Genomic DNA, 23,527 nt, shown 5'->3' with positions numbered 1-23,527 from the left:
TGCCATGTTATGAGGAGGCAGTAAGTCCCAATCTTTTATTAACAGTTTACTTGAATGGATACATCGTGCAACAGTAAGTACTTTGTAAGGGCCACTGCAGTATGTACTAAAACAAAAAGTATGCCATTTGGAAAACAGCTGAAGTCTCATGCTGAAAGGCTATCAGAGGACCAGGAGCTCCTCCAGAAGGAGAATGTCTGCAAGTGCTTTACAGGCCACTGAACACCGGGAGAAGATCACAGTAAAAAAATAAGCACTAGTTCGAAAAGAACCTGCCACTTCATTGGTTTGAGGAGGAGAAGGAGTCCACATAGAACTGAGACTCTCACACCTGAGTGGACTTTGCCCCCTCAGAGCAGTAATAACACATAGTGGAACAGAGGCTCAGTGTCAGTCAATAAAAACATTAGAGCCTACTGTACAGTTGTATTGTTGAAAAATGCAGTACGGGGATACCTGTAAACATGTGTGTATATACAGTAGATACATGGCAGCTCTATAGATGTATAGTTAATAGCAGGGACCAGATAAAAAAGGTACAACAAAATCCAGTTTTTAATCAATCCCAGATGCATGGATTCAATCCATAGTTTGGCGTTTGATTATTACATGTAACGCATGCGCACAAACTGTTCTTCCTTTCTGCTAGCTTCTCCGCCATGGCGCCTATTGTAAGTAAAGTCGCGTGTTAACAAATCCACCAGATTGATAGATTTCTGTTGTTAAAGCCAGAGAAAACGAGCGTGATAAGAAGACAGTTTTGTTTTGTTTCGAAAGGAAAAATACATGGTCCAAATGCAGGGTTTGGTTTCGGGTTTTAAGTGTTTTTAAAAACACATAGGTGGCTGTTTTTCTGTGGCCTATATCTGCCTCTTAGCTAACGTTAGCCGGACAGTTTGTCGGTACTGTAACGTTAGCGCACCACGTTGACACTCCGCTAGCTTGTCCGGAGGGTTGCATGGCAGCAGTTTGTCTAACTAGTTGTACAAATGCTGTGTTTGTAGCAGCAGCTGATATTTACCGTCAGTGACATGATACGGTTAGCTGGACTCCCTTCCGTTATCTTGTAACGTTAGCGCCGACACCGGAACGTTTACGTTAGCTGGAGTGGAAGCCGTGCGTTAAATCCAACTAATGTTCGCCTTTGCTTTTATCATGAAGTCAATGCACCCCAGCTCGAAACTTATAACGAATACATTGGTATATTATGATTATGGAGTAAGGATAATTATCTTCCTGTAGCGTCACAACATGTTTATTAGTTTTCAGCCATTTTCTCAAACCAACTATGGTTGAAAACGCATCTTTGTCGATAAGAGACTGATTCTGTGTTTTGACGAAGCAGCTGCCATGTTCCGTTCGACCTGTTTGTCAGTCGCCTAGACATGTCTTCTTTACGCGGTGTATGGCGCCACGATCTCCGTTCCAGTGTGTGTTGTGGTAGATAACCCTCTTTCTAGTAAATGTGTCGTGTTTCGTTAGCAGAAGAAGCAGAACACCGGCAAAGGTGGTAAGAAGAAGAAGCAGGTCCTGAAGTTCACACTGGACTGCACCCATCCCGTTGAAGATGGCATCATGGACGCTGCCAACTTCGTAAGTCCGCCACTCATCAAATCTTCTCAATGTGCAGCTGTTTTAGTCTGTTTACAATATTAAGGTACAATAATTATTGCTGACTTTGCACAGACAGAAATGATACCACAATCTACAATCCATCCTTTTTAGACTCAACAGTTGCTTGTATGACGTAATCATCACAGTGGACATGTGATATTTGCCACAAACTGCAGATATTAAACCTGAGCATTGAGGTCTCAGAATAGTGTATACATGGCTGTTAGTGGGGTGTGTGTGTGTGTGACGTTTCCATAAACATTGTTTCCAGGAGCAGTTTCTTCAGGAGCGCATCAAGGTGAATGGGAAAGCCGGTAACCTGGGTAACGGTGTGGTCTCCATCGAGAGGAGCAAGAGCAAGATTACAGTCTCCTCTGAGGTGCCCTTCTCCAAAAGGTCAGTGACACACTTCACCAGCTGCTTCTGTGGTTTACTGGGCCATAGACATCACAAGGCTCTCCTAGTCTGAGCCTACAGAGTTTCTAGAAGAAGGACTTTGTTAATCCCTCATTGAAGCCTTGTCACTCTATTATTATTCATTCCACACATGCACACACAGGGAGCTGTGAGAGATTTCAGAGAGATGGGCTGCCATGAAGTAAAGCTTTGTTTATACCTGGAACCGTAGAGAGCCTCCACAGATGGAGCATGAATATGTTAAACGCATTGTTCGTTGCATTATTGTCCAGAGAGTGATTAAACAAAATGTACTTCATAAAGACGACGAGTGTAACCAGCAAAACACCATAAACCAACCTCCAGAATACAGAGGATTGTGATTATCTGTTAACTCATATCTCATATTCATGGATTTTGCTTTTGTACAAGCTCTGTAAAGAAACATGTATTACATGATTATAAAGAAGCGTAGGTTGAATATCCTGTAAACAATTTGATTTGGCAGCAAAATATTTTCTATAGTTTCTAAAGCATCTCAAAAAGAACTGGCCTTCTTTGTCTAAGCCCTAGACATGTAAAAAGTGTTTTTATCAGTGAACTATTTGTGACAGTCACGTGATCGCACGCAAGTAACACAAATTCAGAGATGCCCAGCTTAGCGCCGCTACCACTTGGAGCCTTAGTACAGGCCATCATGACATCATTTTGTGGCTTTACTCTGTAGACCATACACTTTAGCGGGTTCAGTGCCGTTCCTTAAGGCTGCATTTACACTAAATCAGGCGTTGCGGCAATATAGTGCAGGGTTGTGCGGAGGTGTTTGTCACTTTATAGCTCTTTAACACCAAGCATCTGCACAACTATTGATGTCTTACGTTCCCTCGTGGTTGTACAGCTCTGGATCTCTGGTTATTGGCAGCATGACGTCAGGTTTCTACAAACGTCTTCGATTCTGTTTCATGTTTTTGCCACAGGCTGCTGCGTTGTTGTTGTTTGGTGAGCCCTGCAATACCCGTCACTGCAGGTTAAGCACATTACCCGAAATCAAATGAATGGAGGACTGACATTCTCTCTGCAGGCTCTGATATTGTGTAAATGCAGTATAAGAGGACGTGAACTGAAACCCAGTCCACACTCCGCTGAACATGAACCGGCCAACATTCAGGTCCCAAGCTAAGTTTAGTGTCTTTGGAGAACACTAGTGCATTCACGTTGGCCTGCAGTATCCCACCATAGGCTTGTACTGACGCTCATATAGAGATCAAATCTGTGTCTGGATAACTCATGTTAATTCAGGTGTAGTTGCAGCAAAACACTTAATTAGGGCTGCAACTAATGACTATTTTGATAATCCATTAATTTCTTGATTATTACTTTGAATACTGACAAAGAAACCCGGGCTGGCAGCTACATTGATTGATCACAAAACCGACGGAGGTCGTTTCTGTCCGTTAAATTTAAAATTCAAACCTGTGATCGTGACTTTTCCTCTGTATTTTCTCTCCTGTATCGAAGGAGACGTGTCATTTCCTGTAAATCATCACGTGAGCTACAAACCCCTCTGCATTGGCTGGTTTACTGCCCCGTGGAGACGTTGCCACAGCGTGTGTCGAGCATCATAACACAGACCCAACTAATCGATGACCAAATTTAAATAGATCTTAATCGATCCGTTGAAGCAGCCCTTCACATAATCGGGATGCATCTCAAGTGTAAATGATATCTGTAAAGTTTGGACACATTAAGTAAAAACTCACCCAACATATAGGGTTGTAATGGTACCACAGTATACTGCAGTATTGATAGTGAGTGTAAAGGTGCAGACAGGAGCAGTAGGCTGCTGTCTGTTAATGGTTAGTAATCATTGGACTATATTTTATATAATCTATTTTAGTAGTTTGATATGCTGTAGTGCTGTTAATGTAAACAAACATGCTTTAGTTTTCTAACTTGTTCTGTTCCCAATCGTTTAAAGATCATTGTAACTGATAATAATAATAGTGTGACATTGTGGTATTTTCTGAGATGATTACTGCAGGATTCCTTGTTATCGTTGTTGTTGCTCCCCTGACGTGGCCTTTTATTGAGCTGTTTTATTGTGTGTCGTACCGCCACCACCCGACCAGCATGTTGAAGGGTCACCTAACGTTCCCTATAGAGAATGAGTGAGGTGTGTCATGTTGGCGCTCCCATTGACCTGTTTGATGATGAGTCCGCCTAGCTGAATAGAGATAACTACCAACAACCAAGAACGTTACAAAATGACACCTTTTAACATAATACAGCATAATATGATATAATATGTAATATAATATGGTGTCAAACTGAATCTCAGAGAAAAATTGGGACTACGTTGAGGGCCAAATAGTCACCATTTAATAAAAAGGATAGAAGTGTATATTGGACAAAGTGCAAAAAAAATACATGTTTAGGTAGGCTACATTATTTTATGCATACCAGAGCCAGATGTTTGGCATCTTTTCTTGGCTGCCAGTTCATTAATATCTGGGGTTAGGTTAGGTTCTGTGGAAGCCCTCAATGTGGAGTGAAGGTATGCATCAGTGAGATGACTCCTGTGTGAGTTTTTGTTCATCTTCATCACAGAAAAGCTGCTCACACAGGTATGTGCTTCCAAACATGTAGAGCAGGGGTGTCAAACATACGGCCCGCGGACCGTATCCGGCCCGCCACGTCATTTTATGTGGCCCGCGAATCCGCCAGCAAAAAAAACAACATTTTATATCACGCACGGCGGAGCTCCTCCCCGATCCGCGCGCACACACCTCCACCAGCGTATGTGACAGGCAGCAGCAGCAGCAGCAGCAGCAGCAGCAGCCCCCCTCCCCGCCGACGACGAAGGAGCAGCACCCCCCATCAGACCCGTCCCTGAAGCTGGAGGTTTAGCGCAGTGAGATGCTTCGTTATGTTGCACAAAAAGCCAGCTCACTTCGCCACTTTTCGTCCCGGAGCTCTGTGGTGTGGCGGGCCGATAAACAATGATATTTTCTGGCGGGCCGTTGTACTGAGGGCCGGATATATGCTGACAATTTAATGACAAGTCTCTCAATGTGTTGATCCTTACGAGGCTTTTCATCTGGGTTATTTTGTCCAGGGCCCAGTTCAGAGTCTGCATTTTTCCTTTTCAAATACTCCATCGCTGTTCGTCTTGTCACCACAACCTCTCCTGCGTGTCATTTAATGCTACTGTCTTAAATTGACACGGTCATTATTGAGCTACCTACTGCCACCCACTGGTATGGAAGAGTATTATTACTTAGCCAGCCACTATAATTGCAGCTCAGACGCTCAACAATTGCAAAGTATTTGCAACAACTAAATAATATATTTTTTTCACTCATTAAGTGAAATTGGACATTTTTCCACGGCACACCTGGTGATCTCTCAAAAAAAATCACTGGTCTACAGCGTCTTTCCCTCCGTTACAGTTTAAGTTCCGTTATGTTCCGTTACAGTTCAGACTTGCTGGGTTCCGGTTCAGTTCACGCGGTCACAACCGGCGGATCTGATTTTAGGTTGTTTTTTTTAACTCAAAGTAGAATGAGGATGATTTCGTAGTCATAACAACTTTTATGACCATGAAACATGAGGCCTAGATAATGATGTGATGAAAGAGCTTCAGGAAGAGGAGGCTGTTTGTGTAGCGCAGCTGAGATGTGAGTGGAGCTGGGCCTGGATAAAGGTGGAGGTCTAAACAGATGTGAAGGGAGAGCAGTACAGCTTCCCGCTGTCAGTGTTTTAAATACATTGATGAGGCAGGGTATGCTAAATGCAGCCTCTGCTCCAAGGAGATGAACTACAGCAACAAGGGCTCACATGCACTCACACTGCCAGACACTGTTCACTGTAATGACCACAGCCAGTGTACCAACAGTCCCACATGCGGTTGCTCCCAAGGGCCCTGAAATAATGAGAGAGTGGAGCTCTGGAGCCTGTACCGTCATTTCAGCGGGTTGCTAATGCAGAGGTGTATAGATCACAGCTATTATTTTACTCTTGATAAGCTACCTTAGCCAGAGCAGATTATCATTTTCATTTAAATAATTTAACTGGATTGAATGCATATTAATTACAAATAGAATATTGGCCACAATTCTAACAGCTTTACAGTAACAGTGGAAGTTAATATCAAGACATACAGTAACAGTAGAAGTTAATATGAAGCCATACAGTAACAGAAGTTAATATTAAGCTATACAGTAATAGGGTTCGATGAAAACGAATCACTTTATTTTGTACAGGCGATGGTTCTCGCTACTCTTGCTATCCTTGTTTTTATTTGACTAAAACCTTTGAAAATGAGACCTCGGTCTCAATGGATTTTGTTTAAATAAAGGTTCATAATAATAGAGCTGAAATACTAATAACTGAATAATGAATTAGTTAATTAATTTTTTTGCTTAAAGTAAATATTGTCTTGTCACTTAATTTTCTTCTCAGAGTACACTAGAATGCTACATTTTAAAGCTCATATTTAAAATAAACCCTAAACCTACAATCTGAACGATGTGATAAACCAATACTGTGTTGCTCCCATCAGACTGATATCTCATGTTACATTAGCAGTTGTCAATCTGCTTTTTCTGTGACATGTGGCCATGTAATATGTGCAATCATTTTTAAGTTTTTAGAAAGTTTATCAGCCAAAACATGTGATGTCATGATGTGATGGACATTCTATAGACTAAATGATTATTGAACAGATTGATCAATAAGGAAAAGAATGGAGTAATGGGACAGTACCTGTGGACATTTGAAATGAGCAGTGAGAGGTGTAAATCACCAAGAACCAAAGAAACCACTTAGTGACGAGAAAGTGACTAAATGTGGCCATGACTGAAGCTTCAGTGTTGGTAGCATGGCAGTGCTTATTATATTTAACTGTGCTGCCATCAATCCCAGTAATGAGTCTGACGGTCTGTCTTGGTCTCCTGTTTCACAGATACCTGAAGTACCTGACCAAGAAATACCTGAAGAAGAACAATCTTCGAGACTGGCTGCGCGTCGTGGCCAACACCAAGGAGAGCTACGAGCTACGCTACTTCCAGATCAACCAGGATGAAGAGGAGGAGGAAGATGAAGATTAACTTGACAGTTCATCAGATTTTGTACATTTAAATAAATGTTGTTTACAGTACAGAAGTGTCCCGGTGGTTTCTTTACTGGCAGGGTGTGAAGGGACAGACGGGAGCTCCAGGACTCATGTCACAACCAAGGCTCACATGAGAACCAAAGTTTACTCTTAAACAGGTTTAAGATGGTCACGTAAAGACAAGCCTACAGACTAAACTCACTCAGTACAGATGAACTCTGGCCCACTGATTTAGCTGAGTTAGCACTTGCAGTTCTGCTGTAATCATGTCTACAGTTCAAGTTCAGTATGACAAATGTGAATTTTCTGTCTCATAGGTGCTGCATAAAGACAGTTCAAAGCGTCTGAATAACAGCATTGGTCACAAGGGACAGAACAGTCTCCACATGGTGAAAATCGGGCATGAATAACTTGTTTATTTCAAACCGATTTGTTGGATGTGACATTTATTGAAAGCTTGACTATCAGTCAAGTTGTTTTTTTTGCATTTGTAGTCACATGCTGACTTGGAACACTGCAGATCCTTCAGGTGAGTGATGTGACATGAATGATGAGCTGCTAACAGGATCCCGTTCTCAGAGCAGGCTTTGATCCTCTCGTGTGAACCACCAGAGGAAGTGTTGCAGCACAGTTCACTTATTTTGTAAAAGCAATCCTGCTCAAGTTATCAGTTTGCTGATAAGACAATGAGGCGTGGTTGAAAGCTATGGACCTTTGCGTGACGTCTTATTTTGTTACACAATTCTTCCTAAGTTTGAGCATAGATGGATAAATTTGCCCTGAGAGTCTGGTGACCGGTCCAGGGTGTTCCCGGCCTCCGCCCACTGTCAGCTGGGATCGCCTCCACCCTGAACAAGATAAGAGGTTCCAGATGCTGTATGAAATGGTATTGAGAGGATGCATTGATCAGTGAGGGACACTGTAGATTTGTTTAAGGTAAAAAATAAAAGGACTCAACATGACTTGGTGGCTGAACACTTGGACAGTCGTTAAAATGACTTGATGGTTGTGACTTGAGAAGTGAAGACATCAATTCACATGAATCTTTATTTAACCATTTCAATGAAAAAACAAAGTAACCCAGAGAAATTTCACCATAAAAAAAGAAACAGGTCGGAGGAAAACACCTCTGCTGTTTTTAAAAGAACATGCCTTCATTTCCAGCACACTGATATATTTAGAGACAGTGCATTTATTGGTTCTAAAGGTTCTGACTTGCTTGTGAAACCGCTTCGAGCGTCGGAATAGTTAATATTAGCAAAGACGAGATCTAGCAGACACTGTGGTCTTGGAAGGACTGAGGTGCGCATACTTGATGCAAACACTGAAGAAGATAAAAGGAATGTAACCGTCGAGTGCCCCAACTCAGAACATGACGTTCAAATCCTGATTGTAATTCGTGGCAGCAGCACACGCTTGCTCATACTGCCATAGCCGCTGAATCGGAGGGATCAGCTGATCCTCTGAACGACACAAACAACACTTCCATATCCTGAACATACACGTAGAAAAAGGCACAGATATGGAGCATTGGTCTTTGAAAACCCCTCAGTAGGAAAAGACTGAGGGTCCTGTCATAGCACCCGTAAATGTGACAAACAACGTTATCATTTTATATACTGCAACAAAGAAAAACAACAGAACAAGACATGAATGTTTGGCTGTATTACAAAATGGAACGGGGGTTTTGGGAAGCACGCCTCTACTAGGTGTGAAGTGCTTGGAGCAAACTGTTGCAGGTTCACTCGAGGTGGGAAGTGAAGTTATCTTGACCGTTCATTGTGAGAGCTGGACCATCCAGAGATTCTGTCCGTCTCCAGTCCCATTTTCTCTGATTATACTGTCCGAATTGTTGGAGCCTTTTTGCTGGTTGTTGAGATGTGTGGAAATCCTTCAGACTTGTGAGCGCCTCCCCCTGAACTCAACCATCCCGCTGTGACACCAGCAGTGCCTAAACAGGCCAGGTGTTCCTGGATGAGCATCGCTGGTTGAGGTGTTGCTGTCAGAGGCCCGATCAGATCGTTCGGGGGTTGTACTCTGGCAGCTTTTTCAGTCTCTCCTGTTCCTGCTCAGAGTCCTGTCTGGCAATCACCAGAGTGTGACAGTAGCCCATCACCACCTGCAAAGACACCAAGTGTCACTCAAGCTTTCCAACGGGCCAGTGCATCTCAAACAAGTGTAGAGCAGAGACACAGACATCACTTGTAAAGAAATGTCTTAACTCGTCACAAGTGTACAAACCAAACTCAAAGTGAAGTTCAGATGTTTGACAGCAAAGTGACCTACTTGTCCAGGGCAGGGTGAACTGAGACATGTTGTAGTCAGTGTGTTTACGTGCACTTCAGTAACATTTCTCGTCGACATTGAAGAAACCAGATTTTTACATCATGTAAACGAGACACCACATCTCAGTAACCGGTTTAGATTAGAGTAACCTGATTTTCAGATGGTTTCTCTGCTCAGTTGCAGAGAGGCTGCATGATCATTACACTGACTAATATCAGCAGGACGATGATGACTTTTCCTCTAGCGCTCACTAGGGTTTGTAGTTTTGAGTGAAATGACCAACTGACTGTTGACTGTTTATCGAGCACCGTCACTTTGAATTTGACCAAATACCTGCAGAACTAGTGACATTGTAATCAGCCTCAGCTAGACTGCTAATGCTAACACACTAAACTGAGATTAGAAGAGAACAATCCCTTATTAGTCCCACAGTGGGGAAATGTATTCTCTGCATTTAACCCAACCCTATATAGGGAGCAGTGGGCTGCTCCTGAGGAGCGCCCGGGGACGACCCTCTCTACCCCATGATCCACGGCATTATACCTGCTACCAAACAGCACGTTAGCATCGTCATTGTGAACATGTTTGCATGCTGCAAAGGCATTTAGCCTCGCTAGCATGGCTGTAGACTCTTAGTCTGGTATCAGTTGAGCCTTTTCAAACCCTCAGTGGTGAGGACAAAACAGAGACAACAAAGGCATATTCAAAGTTGGATGGCTCAGTGTGGAACTCTTCTAAGTGGCGTATGATGTATTGATCGGAGCTGATCAGAACCTTTGATTGACATGTCCATTTACCTGCTCAATGTAGACGCCATCCAAGGTCTTGACCTCCTGGGCCGTGGTGGAGGACTTGGGTTTGTTGTCTCCATATCCCTGAAGGGCAAATTACAAAGTACAATCAGCTCCTGGCTCCATCACCACAGCCACAGTCTGTAAATGTGTTCCATCATTTTAATGAACAGTGTTTCCTGTAATGACCCCGCCACAGCGGAGGCCTCAGGACTTACCAGCTCTCCAAATGTGGGCGAGGGGCCCCAGCTGATTGTACTCTCATCTGCAGCAACAACGATGCTGCTCTTCCTGTTCAATACAAACGCACTCAGTCAAACTACTGCACATCAATGTAGAGCAAGCGGTGACGACGTGAATATCAGATAGTCCAACAGTGTACTGAGGGCTTCAGAGATTTGACCCTGGACAATAAAATGTACACATGAACACTCAGTCAGCACTCACCCACAGGCCAGACTGCGGACCTTCCATCCACACAGATCCTGCACAGTTTTGGGGTACATGGTTGACTCTCTGGAGGTGTTTGTCACCCCCCAGAAGAACAGCACCCCTGTAAATAAAAAAACACTGATCACACCCCTACAATACAGCAGCACACACCCAATGTGAAGTCAGTTCAAAGTAAAACGTGTATTCAGTATCTATAGCCTTTGCCTCAAAGTTAAATCTGTAACTAGGATCAAACCGTGTTACATCCAGAGATCTGTTCTTACCCATCTCATTGATAGCGAAGGAACACTGGTAGCCTGTACAGATCTGAGAGGCGGCGCGTCCAGGAAAGTCAAACAGTTTGACCAGTCGAGGAACCATCTCGTCCTTCGGCTCCGTGTGACCCAGGCGCCCGTAACCACCAAAACCCCAGCTGAACACTCGCTTCTGAGAGTCCAGCACCAGCTGAAAGCCACACACTACTTTTAATGCTCAGTGTAAAGGACGATGGCATTAGTTTGTAAACTATGGAAAGACCACTGGAACATATGATTCGGTTCAGAGGAAAGCAATAAGTGGAGCTTCTCACCGTGTGGTTGGACCCACAGGCCACATCTCGGACCACCACATTGGGGACGGGGATGATCTGGCCATCCTTGGACTTCTCAATGAAGATGGCGACACGGCGAGCGATGAGTTCACAATCAAACTCGATGCGCTGGGCGCGAGCTATGAACTTGCCATCACTGTTATGACCTGCAATGAGAGAGATTCATTTTATACAAATATCATTTTATACAAATATTTCTAAGACAACGTTATTGGACTTCTGTGCTAGCCATGGTTTGGCCATAACGAACACCATGTTCGAACATGAGGTGGCTCATAAGTGTACCTGGTACCAGAACACCTTAGGCCGGAGATCAATGATCGACTTTGTAATCGTATCATCTGATCTGCGGCCGTATGTTTTGGACACATGTTTTGTGAAGAGAGGAGCAGAGCTGTCAACTGATCACCACCTGGTGGTGAGTTGGATCAGATGGCAGGGGAACCGGTTGAAAAGACCCGGCAAGCCCAAACTTATAGTGAGGGTAAACTGGGAACGTCTGGCGGAGGACCCTGTCCGGGAGGTCTTTAACTCCCACCTCCGGAAGAACTTCTCACACATCCCGAGGGAGGTTGGGGACATGGAATCCGAATGGTTGTGTTTGTATGTCTGTATACTTGTGAAACATGTATGTATTTGTGGATCTGTTGATCTGATATAAATTAAAAAAGGAATCCAAATGGACCATGTTCAAAGCCTCTATTGTGGACGCGGACACTAGGAGCTGTGGCCGGAAGGTCATCGGTGCCTGTCGTGGCGGCAACCCGAGAACCCGGTGGTGGACACCGGAGGTGAGGGAAGCCGTCAAGCTGAAGGAGACCTTCAGGGCCTGGCTAGCCCAGGGGTCTCCTGAAGCAGCTGAGAGGTACCGGCAGGCCAGAAGGGCTGCAGCTGCGGTGGTCGCGGGTGCTAAAACTCGGGCATGGGAGGAGTTCGGGGAGGCCATGGAGAAGGACTTTTGGTTGGCCTCAAGGAGGTTCTGGCAAACCATCCGTCGGCTCAGGAAGGGAAAGCAGGACCTGCCCCAGGCTGTTCTCAGCGGGACGGGGCGGGGGGGGGACTGTTGACCCGGACGGGGGACATCGTCGGGCGGTGGAAAGAGCACTTTGAGGAACTCCTAAACTCGACCAACATGTCCTCTGCAGAGGAAGCAGCGCCTGAAGAACTGGGGGGCTCACCCATATCCCTGGCAGAGGTCGCTAAGGTTGTCAAAAAGCTCCTTGGTGGCAAGGCGCCGGGGGTGGATGAGATCCGCCCTGAGATGCTGAAGAAGCTGGATACTGTTGGACTGTCTTGGCTGACACGCCTCTTCAGTGTCGCATGGGAGTCGGGATCAGTGCCCATGGACTGGCAGACCGGGGTGGTGGTTCCCATTTTCAAAAAGGGGGACCGGAGAGTGTGCTCGAATTATCGGGGTATCACACTACTCAGCCTCCCGGGGAAAGCTTATGCCAGGGTGCTGGAAAGGAGGCTCCGACCGTTTGTTGAACCTCGGATTCAAGAGGAGCGGTGCGGATTCCGTCCCGGCCGTGGAACAGTGGACCAGCTCTTTACCCTCGCAAGACTACTGGAGGGGTTCTGGGAGTTTGCCCAACCATTCTACATGTGTTTTGTGGACTTGGAGAAGGCTTTCGACCGGGTCCCTCGGGGGTTCTTGTGGGGGGTGCTGCGGGAGTATGGGGTGCCGGACCCGTTACAATGGGCGATCCGGTCTGCAGTAAGAGCTGTGTCCGCATTCTCTGCAATAAGTCAGACACTTTCCCGGTGGGTGTTGGCCTCCAGCCAGGGCTGCCCTTTGTCACCGGTCCTGTTCGTGACTTTCACGAACAGGATTTCTAAGCACAGCCGGGGGGTGGAGAACGTCAGGTTCGGGGGTCTCGGGATCACCTCTCTGCTGTTTGCAGATGATGTGGTCCTGTTGGCCTCCTCGGATTGTGACCTCCAGCATTCACTGGGGCGGTTTGCAGCCGAGTGTGAAGCGGCGGGAATGAGAGTTAGCGCCTCCAAATCTGAGGCCATGGTGCTCTGCCGGAAACCGGTGGATTGCTCCCTCCAGGTGGGGACGGAGTGCCTACCTCAAGCGAAGGAGTTTAAGTATCTCGGGGTCTTGTTCACGAGTGAGGATAAGATGGAGCGGGAGATCGACAGGCGGATCGGTGCGGCTGCAGCAGTAAAGCAGGCACTGCACTGGACCTTCTTGGTGAAGAGAGAGCTGAGCCGGAAGGCAAAGCTCTCAATTTACTGGTCGGTCTACGTTCTTACCCTCACCTATGGTCACGAACTCTGGGTCGTGACCGAAAGGACAAGGTCGCGGGTACAAGCGGCCGAAATGAGTTTCCTCCGTAGGGTGGCCGGGCTCAGCCTTAGAGATAGGGTAAGGAGCTCGGACATCAGGAGGGAACTTGGAGTCGAGCTGCTACTCCTTCGCGTCGAAAGGAGTCAGCTGAGGTGGTTCGGGCATCTAATTAGGATGCCTCCTGGACGCCTCCCACTGGAGGTTTTCCGGGCACGTCCAACTGGGAGAAGACCCCGGGGAAGACCGCTGGAGGGATTATATCTCCCAGCTGGCCTGGGAATGCCTCGGGATCCCCCAGTATGAGCTGGAAAATGTTGCGGGCGAGAGGGAAGTCTGGGTCAGCCTGCTTGGCCTGATGCCACCGCGACCGACCCCGGATAAGCAGAGGAAAATGGATGGAATACAGCATCCAATACTATTTTTAAAGGAGACGTCAACGTCGCTGTTGAGTTTTAAAATATTGATTATAGGTCGATACTAACATTTGAACATAAACACTTCTAAATGACCTCACAGGTCTGACATTTCCCTACTACTGACAGCTGACTAAGCAGGTGCTGATGTAAAGAACTCTTTGTAAAACTGGTGTCAACTTCCAGCATCATCCATCAGCTGGAAACAAAAACAAAGTCACTCAAACACACTTTAACAAAGCTGTCACATGAAAAACAATAGGTGTGTCTGCACGTTGTGAGCCTACCCAGCTGTCCGTACTCCGGGCAGCCGAAGGAGTACAGGTTTCCTTTGCAATCCACCACCATGCTGAATTCAGCTCCACAAGCCACCTTCACCAGGGGCTGGCCATTGTAGGAAATCTAGAGGGAGCAGGAGAGAAGGAGGACTATAAAGAAGGAACACTAACATGCTTCCTACTTTTGCGTTAACTCAAAATCTCTTTTTGCATCTGATCCATATTTGTATCCATATTAGGCTGTAATGGTTCATGTATTGTAAACCGGTAGGGTTCTGGGGTTCAACGGTGGATGTGGATTGACGCATGTAATGCGGAACCAAAATTCATAAGCTCGCATTCCACCCGAAAACTTTTAGCTGTAGGCTGTTAGCAACATATGCTGAGACGAGCACAAGTGAAACCCCGGAGCTGGAAGACCTGACTGCAGGTTCCCGGCTATAGAGGAGAGATGTGTTTGAGACGAGGTGAGTCGTGTTGCTCAACAGAAACATATCCAAAATGCTTTGACAAATTCAACCACATCACCCAGATGTGACGATAAATGTTTGGGTGCTTTGAATGTTTACTGAACCCTCCTAGTGAAGCTTTTTTTATTATTCTACGTATTTTGTTATGTCATATTAGAGATGCTTTTAAGTTATAGCCTTTTGGGAAAGTGTTGAGTGCAATATAGAACGTTCCTTATTTTCATAATGGAAATAGTTAACCAAAGTTGCAGATGAGCAAAATGAAACCTAGTGTCTGTACTAAATAAATGCTAACAAACAGATCCTGATGTTTCTCCGGTTGTACCAAACTGAACTGTGACTCCTAAACCGGTCCTCTGTACCATTACACCACTAATTCATAGAGTTCTCTGTGGCCTGGCCATGGCTGTGTTGGGCTTGTAGCTATTGTTATGGCTCAGGCTGTGACACATGCAGGGTTTGTGAACTGACATGGCTGTGTTGGCCCGAGTGTTGTTGAGAAGCTATTCCTGAACTCCTGAGGTGTTTAATAACTCATCTGTCGTATCAGATTTAAGTTGGATTTTATAAATCTATCCATGCCACTGATCCTTCCTGAGAAACTGTAAAGAGCAGCGCAGCATTACACAAACCAGAGCTGTAGCCACAGTGAAAGACTTAACGAAAATGTGCTCGCTGAGAAGTTAATGATAACTTGTGTCGAGGCTTACTTAAAGTGGACCAACCTTTAAGGTGGAACAGCGCTATTCTTATGTTAGTGACAGTATGTGGAAGAACACTTTAACAGATTGGGAGAGTGGATAGTCTTGTGCTCAAGAGCAAGTCTTTGAGTAAAACTGGGCTCTACTACATCAGCAAAATGCTTTATGGTGTGTAGTGCTTACGAGTATATGATGTGTTCTTACACAGGGGAGGACTGCATGGCTCAGACTGAAGGTTACTCGATATATCTCCAGGCCATGGTCAAGCCCTACACCCCCGCCCGACCACTTCGCTCTGCTGCCTCAGGGCGACTGGTTGCCCTGTCGCTCAGAGGTCCCTGCGACCGATCGACCCGGTCACGGCTGTTTTCTGTCCTGGCCCCACAGTGGTGGAATGAACTCCACACTGACGTCAGGACAGCAGAGTCGCTGCCCATCTTTCATCAGGCTGAAAACTCACCTCTTCAAGAAGTACTACACTGAGCCTTCCACTCAGCACTTATTGTATTCATATTAGTTTGTTGCACTTATTGTATTTGTTTGTTTCTGCACCGTTTGCTCTGGTTTATGCTTAGATACTTGTTTAACAAAGGAGATGCACTTATGACTTCTGGTGACTAGTAGTTCTCTTGAATAACTATGTTGAATACACTTATTGTAAGTCGCTTTGGATAAAAGCGTCTGCTAAATGACTAATGTAATGTATACTCTGTATTCATCGCAATATGCAGCCCTTTGCATATTTCATTCTTTTCTGTCATATGGATCACATATTAGAGAACATGTCTGTATGAGCCCACATGCCTCTACAGTGTGATAAGTGTGACAGTGATGGCTCACCGGTGCTGGGCTGAGGACTGCATCGGTCTGGTTGCCTTGGCCGAGCTGGCCCAGCTTGTTCTCACCAAACGAGTATGCAGTGCCATCCTCTGAGGAGGAACACCGACGTCAGCAAACACAGCAGCATATAGCAACTCTCACATTCAGTCTACCCCTCTGTACAATACACAGCAATGAAAACGGGATGACATCCTTTATGACCAAAAACTCAAAATAATGTCCTATACAATCGAACAAATTCTGTGTTTAATTACTAGAAGCCCAGAGTACGCTGGTTTTTTATTCTAACCAAAGACTACAAAAGAGGACCAATGACCACCAACTGGAGGAACTAAATGACAGAGATCAGCTGCTGTAGTATTCGGCTGGGATGAAAACCAAGAAGCCCCTGAAGGGAACACACATACCTGTGAGTGCCAGGGTGTGATTGCGTCCACAGGCTGCAGCAACAATCACATGATCTGCGAGGGCCTCGATCAACTTGGGAGCCTCCAGGCGCTTGGTGTCTCCGTGACCCAGCTGACCTTTGTCATTACGACCTGAAACCAGAAGATCAGTGATAGAGAACTCCTTCCAGTCTGGACTACTAACACCACCACACAGTCTCATAAACTTTGTTGGTGTGGCTCACACAACACTTTCAGCAGGAAGATCATTTGCAGCATGTTACTTACCCCAGCTCCACAGCTTGCCCTCAGTGGTCATGAGGAGACTGTGTGCAGCACAGGGCCCAGCCACCACACAGCTGACCTGGACATCATTCAGACAGCCATAGCGGTGAGGACCCCACAGATTCTGGCCCAGGTTGCGGAAAGCAGCTACACACACACACACACACACACACACACACACACACACACACACACACACACACACACACACACACACACACACACACACACACACACACACACACACACACACACACACACACACACACACACACACACACACACACACACACACACACGGAAAGAACACAACATGAACTTTTCTAATGAACCGAGCTAGGTCAGTCAGTTAAAAGAAAGAAAAAATCACAACAAAGATTTAGTTTCCATTTATTTTTGATGGAGGCGGTTCAAGTCGAGACAAACTGCTGCTTCACTTCCACAAGAAGTGCTAAAAACACCCACCCAGACCTCTTCATACCCAAGTGCACTACAAAAGAAGGGTTTGAATGGGTTTTTGGTGGTTTGGTAGACACAGCCTCTCGCCCATCTAGAGATGGTCTTTGTCTATGCAGCTGCTCCTGCTGACACCCCCAACCCCCCCTTCAGTCTCAACAAAGCACATTTATCAGTGTGTACCAGAGTAGATAGGCAAGGATGGAACACAACCCGCCCCGGGCACCAGTGGGCTGCTGCAGGGGGGCAGCACAGAACATGCATACATATGAATAGACATTACTGTCACAATCAATTAATGGGATCTCACTGGCTTTAATCCGTATGTGGCTTGTGCATCCCAAACAAAGAGACACATGTACACCGAACATGTGGTCGTCATTCCATTCTCTACTGCAGACACACTGGGGGAACCCGATCAATGCGTTATCGATTCTGTCTGGATGTACAACCTCCTACACATCAGCTGTACACCACAGTGAGGGTCAGGTACAGAGAGCCACACATCAAACGGAACATCTCATCATAGGATATTATTCACTACCCTGCATCAGGACCATACTGCCGTGGTAAGAGTTGTGTCACACCTGTGAAGGAGTGTTGATTCAAATACGGTAACATGGTTATTGACTGGTTAGGTGAGAGTCATCCTGCTCCAGGTCTCATTAAAGCCGAGAGACAAATGGATATCAACATTGTCATTTGTGTGTTAAGCACAGAGCTGGAGTCAGGACATGGTTAGCTTAGCATAAATAGTGGAAGCAAAGGTAAACTGCTAGCCTGGATCTGTCTAAAGTTCAAAACTACACACACCAACTCTTCTAATGTCCACTAATTAACACGTCTTGTTTGTTGAATCTATAAATCAATGGGAAGGTAAATATTACAATTTCTAAGTTTAGTTCTGTCCAGCGTCTACAGCGTATGTTGCCAAATACAGTCAGTCAGCAACGGTGTTGGTCTCTGTACAGGGACAATGGTACCAATGTGACAACAAAACTCCAAGAAATCGTTCCAGCGAGTAGCCACCTGTAAAATGTGTTGACACAGAATGATGTCAATCAAAAGGGACGGCTGCACCTGCTTTAGTAAAGTTATGAAAATAGGCATTTCTCTCACTGAATGGATACACATGGCTTTACCCTGCCAACGCCTGTCTTCTCTTGCATTTAGAAATGACAAAAGTTAAAATGACTTTTATATGATAGGTATTGATCATTGCTATTATGAAAGTAATAACGTATGGCATAGATCACAGTCCTGTAGACCTGATCCAGCTATTTGATTAAAAGGTATTCTACCTTGTTGTTTGGGCACCTCTTTTCTTCCAATCAAATCCCAGTTGGTTGCTCCAAAGATGATCAGTTGACCTTTAACCTTTGAGCACTCAAGTTTCTGTAGAAAGGACACAGTAAGGTTAATGACATTAAAAACATATACGTTGTTGTTTGAAATAGCAAATAAGTTCAACAACTATAGCTGGATCACATCTGTGATCTGATTCAGGGGACATTCTGACATTTGGGAAATCATTTTATCATCCTGATTACAAAGTTCGGCCTTTTTTGGTTTATTTTCCTGAACTTTAAACCAAATACTGATGAACTGTACAATTTGTTTTTTTATCGATATAATGCAAGTAACTATTCTTCTGTAATCATATACAAACACTGGACATAAGACACTGTCACACTGTCGTACACAAAGGCAAAGGGGAAAACACTACTAGAACACCAATACATCTGCAGATTGTTATGTTTTACTAATTCAATATTCAGACTTCTTGTGAGAATTTAATGTTCATTAAAGAAACGTTTAAACTTGTAAATATAATTTGGGTAGTTTTCTTGAAATAGCTCCTTGGGCAGTTTTCATACAGTGTGTCAAACCCAAACCCACTATTTTCTCTTTGACGTCGTCGGCCACAGTGACCGGCTGGAGACCGGACTTGGCAGCGGGCTTGCCAGGTTTCTTGTTGTTCTCCTGCTCGTAGTCAAACTCGTCGTCGCTACTAAAGTCCCTCTCTTTCCTTTTGCCGCTGGCCCTCTTCTTTTTCATCCCACCATTCCCTGAGACATCAGTCACCTTCTTGCGTGGCATTTTTAAATCTGAAGCTGGGTGGGAAAGAGGCAGTGGTCAGTTTATACAGACAGTAAGAATACTGTGTAATCAGACTAACTGTACTGTAATTCAAATCTAGAACAGAGCTATTGTGCCACAGCAAAGAACAATATTAACACCAAGGACAATAGAAGATATAGATAATGTGACAAAAACATAATTTGAGGATCGTTTAAGTAGGACTGAACGTCCACACATTATGAATTACAGAATCATTCATGCTGAAAAATTACACAATGCAGTGAGCCAGTGAAGATGTTCCACACTAGGAAACAGCTGACTTGTATAAATACTACGGACAAACTATTAACTATTGAAACTCATGAGGAAGTTGTGACCGGATGGCTGTTATTAAATACATGTTTTACACTTCTGCTTTTCGTTAAATATATTTGACAAACTTTAAGATAATAATTCAGACTATACTGTCTGTAGCCATATACAAACACACAGCGGCTGCTACAGACTCCAGCGCTGTGTGGGTCTTTAAAAAGGACCAACGTAGACGTGTAAAGTAACGTTAAATGTACTAGAACGTTAACGCTACGTGATCCAAGTAGCCCTGTGCACTTCTATTGTCAAGTACCAACCATTGGAATAAAGCATTTGGCCTGTTTTTAAAATTACCTTCTACCATAGCTGTCTAACCAACAGCCAGTGGAAACTAGCGACAAACTGCAAAACTAAAACATGTTAAGTTACCGGTGTCCGTCTGGTAGCTAGCGTTAGCTGCTAGCTTCATTAGGCTAACCAGCTAACCACTGCCGTTCTTTGTTCACATAATGGTTGGGTAACAAGCTAGTCGACGGGCTAACGTAGAACATGCAAAGTTAGTTAGCCGCTACACAAACAAGGAAGGCACATTTTGTATGTTATTGAAAACAGAAAATCCCCAGGAACCCAGACTTTATTAAACTTCTTTAAGATTTAGCGAATAGCTGACTGATGGGTTCAATAAGCTAACGTTACCTCGCTACTGTAAGCTAACAGGCACTCTAAATAAAGACATGGAAACTAACGTTACATGAAAGGATGCTACGGCAAAAACTTTTCCAACATTTTCTTGATTGGACACGTTCTAAGTTTAGCGTACGTACAATCTCTGTGATTTCGAAAACATGTTATTTGTAATTTCATCAACTAAGAAAAAAAATGTACCGGTGATTTCCTGATTCAGCAGCTCTCTGCCCGTCTCCGGTTTGATTGATTTGAACAAAAGAAGCTGCAGTCTGCTTTCACACCACGTGGTTTGCATTAAGTATTCATACAGGAAACCAAGCACTCACCAAATTCATACAACTGGACGGAGAAACAGTCAGCTCTATGACGCACAAACAGGACAACGTTTAGTCGGAAACAACTGGCACTGAAAGCAAAAGTTTAACAAAACTAATACCGAGAATCGTTTATTGTCAAATCGTGTAATCAAAAAGTTGTAATGCCACCGAAAATAAGTTATATTAAGACATAAAACACTGGCATAAAAAAATCACCAAAACTTGGAATAAAGAATAAATATAGGCCTAATAATAAACACGCTTTGCATAATGTAACAAAAGTGTGGTTTTGTGTGTGTGTTTAGCGTTTTGAATTTTAATGTAATTACATGACAACGTTTTCAGACATCTTCTGATTTTTTCGATAAATCTTCGTAATTAGGCTAACCATTAAGCAGATGTATTATCATGCTTCATATCCCTCTCAAGTAAAGATCAAAACTAGAGCTGGTAAAAGTTACATTGCATTTATTCTATACTTCATTATAGGTGGTCATTATAGGTATATTTTAAGAAGATCTTTAATATAAATACACTAAATACTGTGGCTTACTTTTTTATGCAATTAGCTACATTTATCTGACAGCTAAGCTTACTTTTCAGTTGGAGATTTTATGTAAAAAACTTAAGAAACCTATAAAACACAATGTCTTGTTAAAGATTGTAACTATAGGTTCCATCTTTTTGGCTCGCCTCACCGTGAGGTGGAGGCCGTTGAGGCGTTTAAGTTGCGGGCGTTTAAGTTGCAATTTAAATCCATGTCTGTCCAGGTGCATATGATATGAAATCTTTGAAGGAATTTATTAAAAAGTATTGAGTGTAATTTTTGCAGAAATAAGTAAACCCTATATATACAGGACTGTCTCAGAAAATTAGAATATTGTGATAAAGTTCTTTATTTTGTGTAATGCAATTAAAAAAACAAAAATGTCATGCATTCTGGATTCATTACAAATCAACTGAAATATTGCAAGCCTTTTATTCTTTTAATATTGCTGATTATGGCTTACAGCTTAAGAAAACTCAAATATCCTATCTCTAAATATTAGAATATCATGAAAAAGTATACTAGTAGGGTATTCAACTAATCACTTGAATCGTCTAATTAACTCGAAACACCTGCAAGGGTTTCCTGAGCCTTGAAAAACACTCAGCTTGGTTCAGTAAACTAAATCACACGTATGGGGATTATCACAATATTCTAATTTTCTGAGACAGTCCTGTACATAAGATTCTAGTGGATCATTTCCAGTGATGTCTGTTGTCTTCACTCAGAGACTATTTTTACAGAGGACTGATAGAGAGCTTCTTCACATAGTGCCAGGACCATTGTTTTTAGCTTGTGGTCGACTATCAGAGGAACAGGAGCCCACCCTGTTCTGGTAATCAGCTAGGGAGAGGAAGTGAAGAGGGTGGACTCATACAAGTACCTTGGGTTCCAAATCAATAAAAATAAGGACTGGACTCACAAAACTGAAGACCTGAAACAGAGTCATAATGAATGTTATTAACCACACCTGTGTTTATCCTGCAATCACATGTCAAAATGGCTGCTGTGTAAAGGGCCAATAGAAATGCTCTCAATTTCTCATTTAGCACCTTTAAGCTTTGTTGTTGTTGTTTTTGTTCTGCTGTATGTCTATAGTGTGTAACTTTATTGAGAAAAACAAAGAAACAGTGTCAAGTTTATTGTAGGACATGCAGCTAACAAAGCTGATTCCGATATAGAACACTTGTTGTATAGATCTTCAACATAGCAGCACAGAAGATCTATACAATCATCACTGTTTCAAAATGGGCACCCAAGACATGGTGTTCAGAACCAAATGTGAAATATGATCACAATCTCCTGAGTTCTAATATTTCAGTCTCAAAGACGTGAAATTATTCAATATTTCACAGAAGATATAATACCTGCTAGATGCTGTGCTTTCTGACCATCTTTGCATTTTCTTAAATCTGACCTGTTTCTCCAAAAAGTAAGCACAAATAGCCATTAGTGGCATTACATACATGCAAATACAGCTAATATATTAACCAAGGATTTTTCAAAGCATACATTAATTTCACAAATGCTTTGTCGGACATTATGGACTATATTACTCTAACCTAAACTAAAGGTAACTAAAAGGCACTCTGGAGAATCAGTGAAAATGTGAGGATGATGAGGTAAGACACAAATGAAGAAATAACATCTTCCAGGCAGTTAGTTTTAAATAACCAAAGTAAATCTTAATTTCTTATATGAATCCTAATTGAACTGCTTCATTGGCTAATGTGTATACACGGTTTGACAGGCAAGCAGGAGTCTTTGTCTTCAAACTGCCTGAAGACCTGAGATGTGCACATGTATCCACATTCAAAAGTAAACTGGAAACCTTCCTCTTTTTTCAGGTTTAGGATTAGTTATTAGTGTGTGTGTGTGTGTGTGTGTGTGTGTGTGTGTGTGTGTGTGTAAAAAATGTTGTTTCATGTAATAGATTTAAAAAGAGCACCAAAGAATCCTGCACACTGTCCATCACATGTGACGTTTCAGTCCTCAGACCTTCTTCAGGCAAAATTCATACAGAAAAATAACACCAAACAGCACCATTCATATATAAGCTATATCACCTGGGGAAATGCTTTGCATGGAAATTAAGGTCAATGAATCGATGAATGAACTTTATTTATACCACCTTTCATGCATAGAATGTAGCAGGTGCTTTTTAATTCAGCAACAAAAACATCGAAAAAGCATCAAAAAAGCATACAAGAGGAGG

General features: G+C 43.6%; 2 protein-coding genes across 3 annotated transcripts; one reads left to right on the top strand and one right to left on the bottom strand.

The window, feature by feature from the left end:
• The first annotated feature begins 633 nt into the window (after positions 1-633).
• LOC306710704 (large ribosomal subunit protein eL22) lies at positions 634-7,173 on the top strand. 2 transcript variants are annotated; one of them, XM_079179361.1, is made up of 4 exons: positions 634-671; positions 1,483-1,593; positions 1,886-2,010; positions 6,974-7,173. In XM_079179361.1, exons 1-4 carry the CDS (start codon positions 660-662, stop codon positions 7,116-7,118), a joined length of 393 nt encoding a protein of 130 aa, XP_079035487.1. In that variant the 5' UTR covers positions 634-659; the 3' UTR covers positions 7,119-7,173. The 2 variants fall into 2 exon arrangements, with proteins under 2 accessions (XP_079035487.1, XP_079035488.1); XM_079179362.1 differs by having other exon boundaries at positions 635-671; positions 1,486-1,593.
• A 971-nt stretch (positions 7,174-8,144) lies between these two features.
• On the bottom strand, positions 8,145-20,673 carry rcc2 (regulator of chromosome condensation 2). The gene is made up of 13 exons (XM_079177376.1): positions 20,647-20,673; positions 19,267-19,481; positions 18,669-18,762; positions 16,915-17,058; positions 16,648-16,779; positions 16,241-16,329; positions 14,239-14,353; positions 11,222-11,388; positions 10,917-11,097; positions 10,648-10,753; positions 10,419-10,491; positions 10,207-10,284; positions 8,145-9,242 (listed from the first exon to the last, which is right to left on the bottom strand). Exons 2-13 carry the CDS (start codon positions 19,465-19,467, stop codon positions 9,138-9,140), a joined length of 1,485 nt encoding a protein of 494 aa, XP_079033502.1. The 5' UTR covers positions 19,468-19,481; positions 20,647-20,673; the 3' UTR covers positions 8,145-9,137.
• Positions 20,674-23,527: the final 2,854 nt, after the last annotated feature.

Source organism: Pholis gunnellus, assembly GCF_910591455.1.
Source record: "Pholis gunnellus genome assembly, chromosome: 2".
NCBI classification, from domain to species: domain Eukaryota; kingdom Metazoa; phylum Chordata; class Actinopteri; order Perciformes; family Pholidae; genus Pholis; species Pholis gunnellus.
The sequence above is the reverse complement of the archived record's forward strand: the minus strand, read 5'-3'. Positions and strand labels throughout refer to the sequence as shown.

Excerpts from the sequence above, each read along its gene's own strand:
- LOC306710704 (XM_079179361.1), top strand. Across the intron at positions 1,594-1,885 it reads TCATGGACGCTGCCAACTTC|GAGCAGTTTCTTCAGGAGCG; the intron begins GTAAGTCCGCCA and ends CATTGTTTCCAG. Across the intron at positions 2,011-6,973 it reads GAGGTGCCCTTCTCCAAAAG|ATACCTGAAGTACCTGACCA; the intron begins GTCAGTGACACA and ends CCTGTTTCACAG.
- rcc2 (XM_079177376.1), bottom strand. The coding sequence starts at position 19,467 with ATGCCACGCAAGAAGGTGACTGATGTCTCAGGGAATGGTGGGATGAAA. Across the intron at positions 16,780-16,914 it reads GGGCAAGCTGTGGAGCTGGG|GTCGTAATGACAAAGGTCAG; the intron begins GTAAGTAACATG and ends TTCTGGTTTCAG. Across the intron at positions 10,285-10,418 it reads CGCCCACATTTGGAGAGCTG|GGATATGGAGACAACAAACC; the intron begins GTAAGTCCTGAG and ends TTTGCCCTTCAG.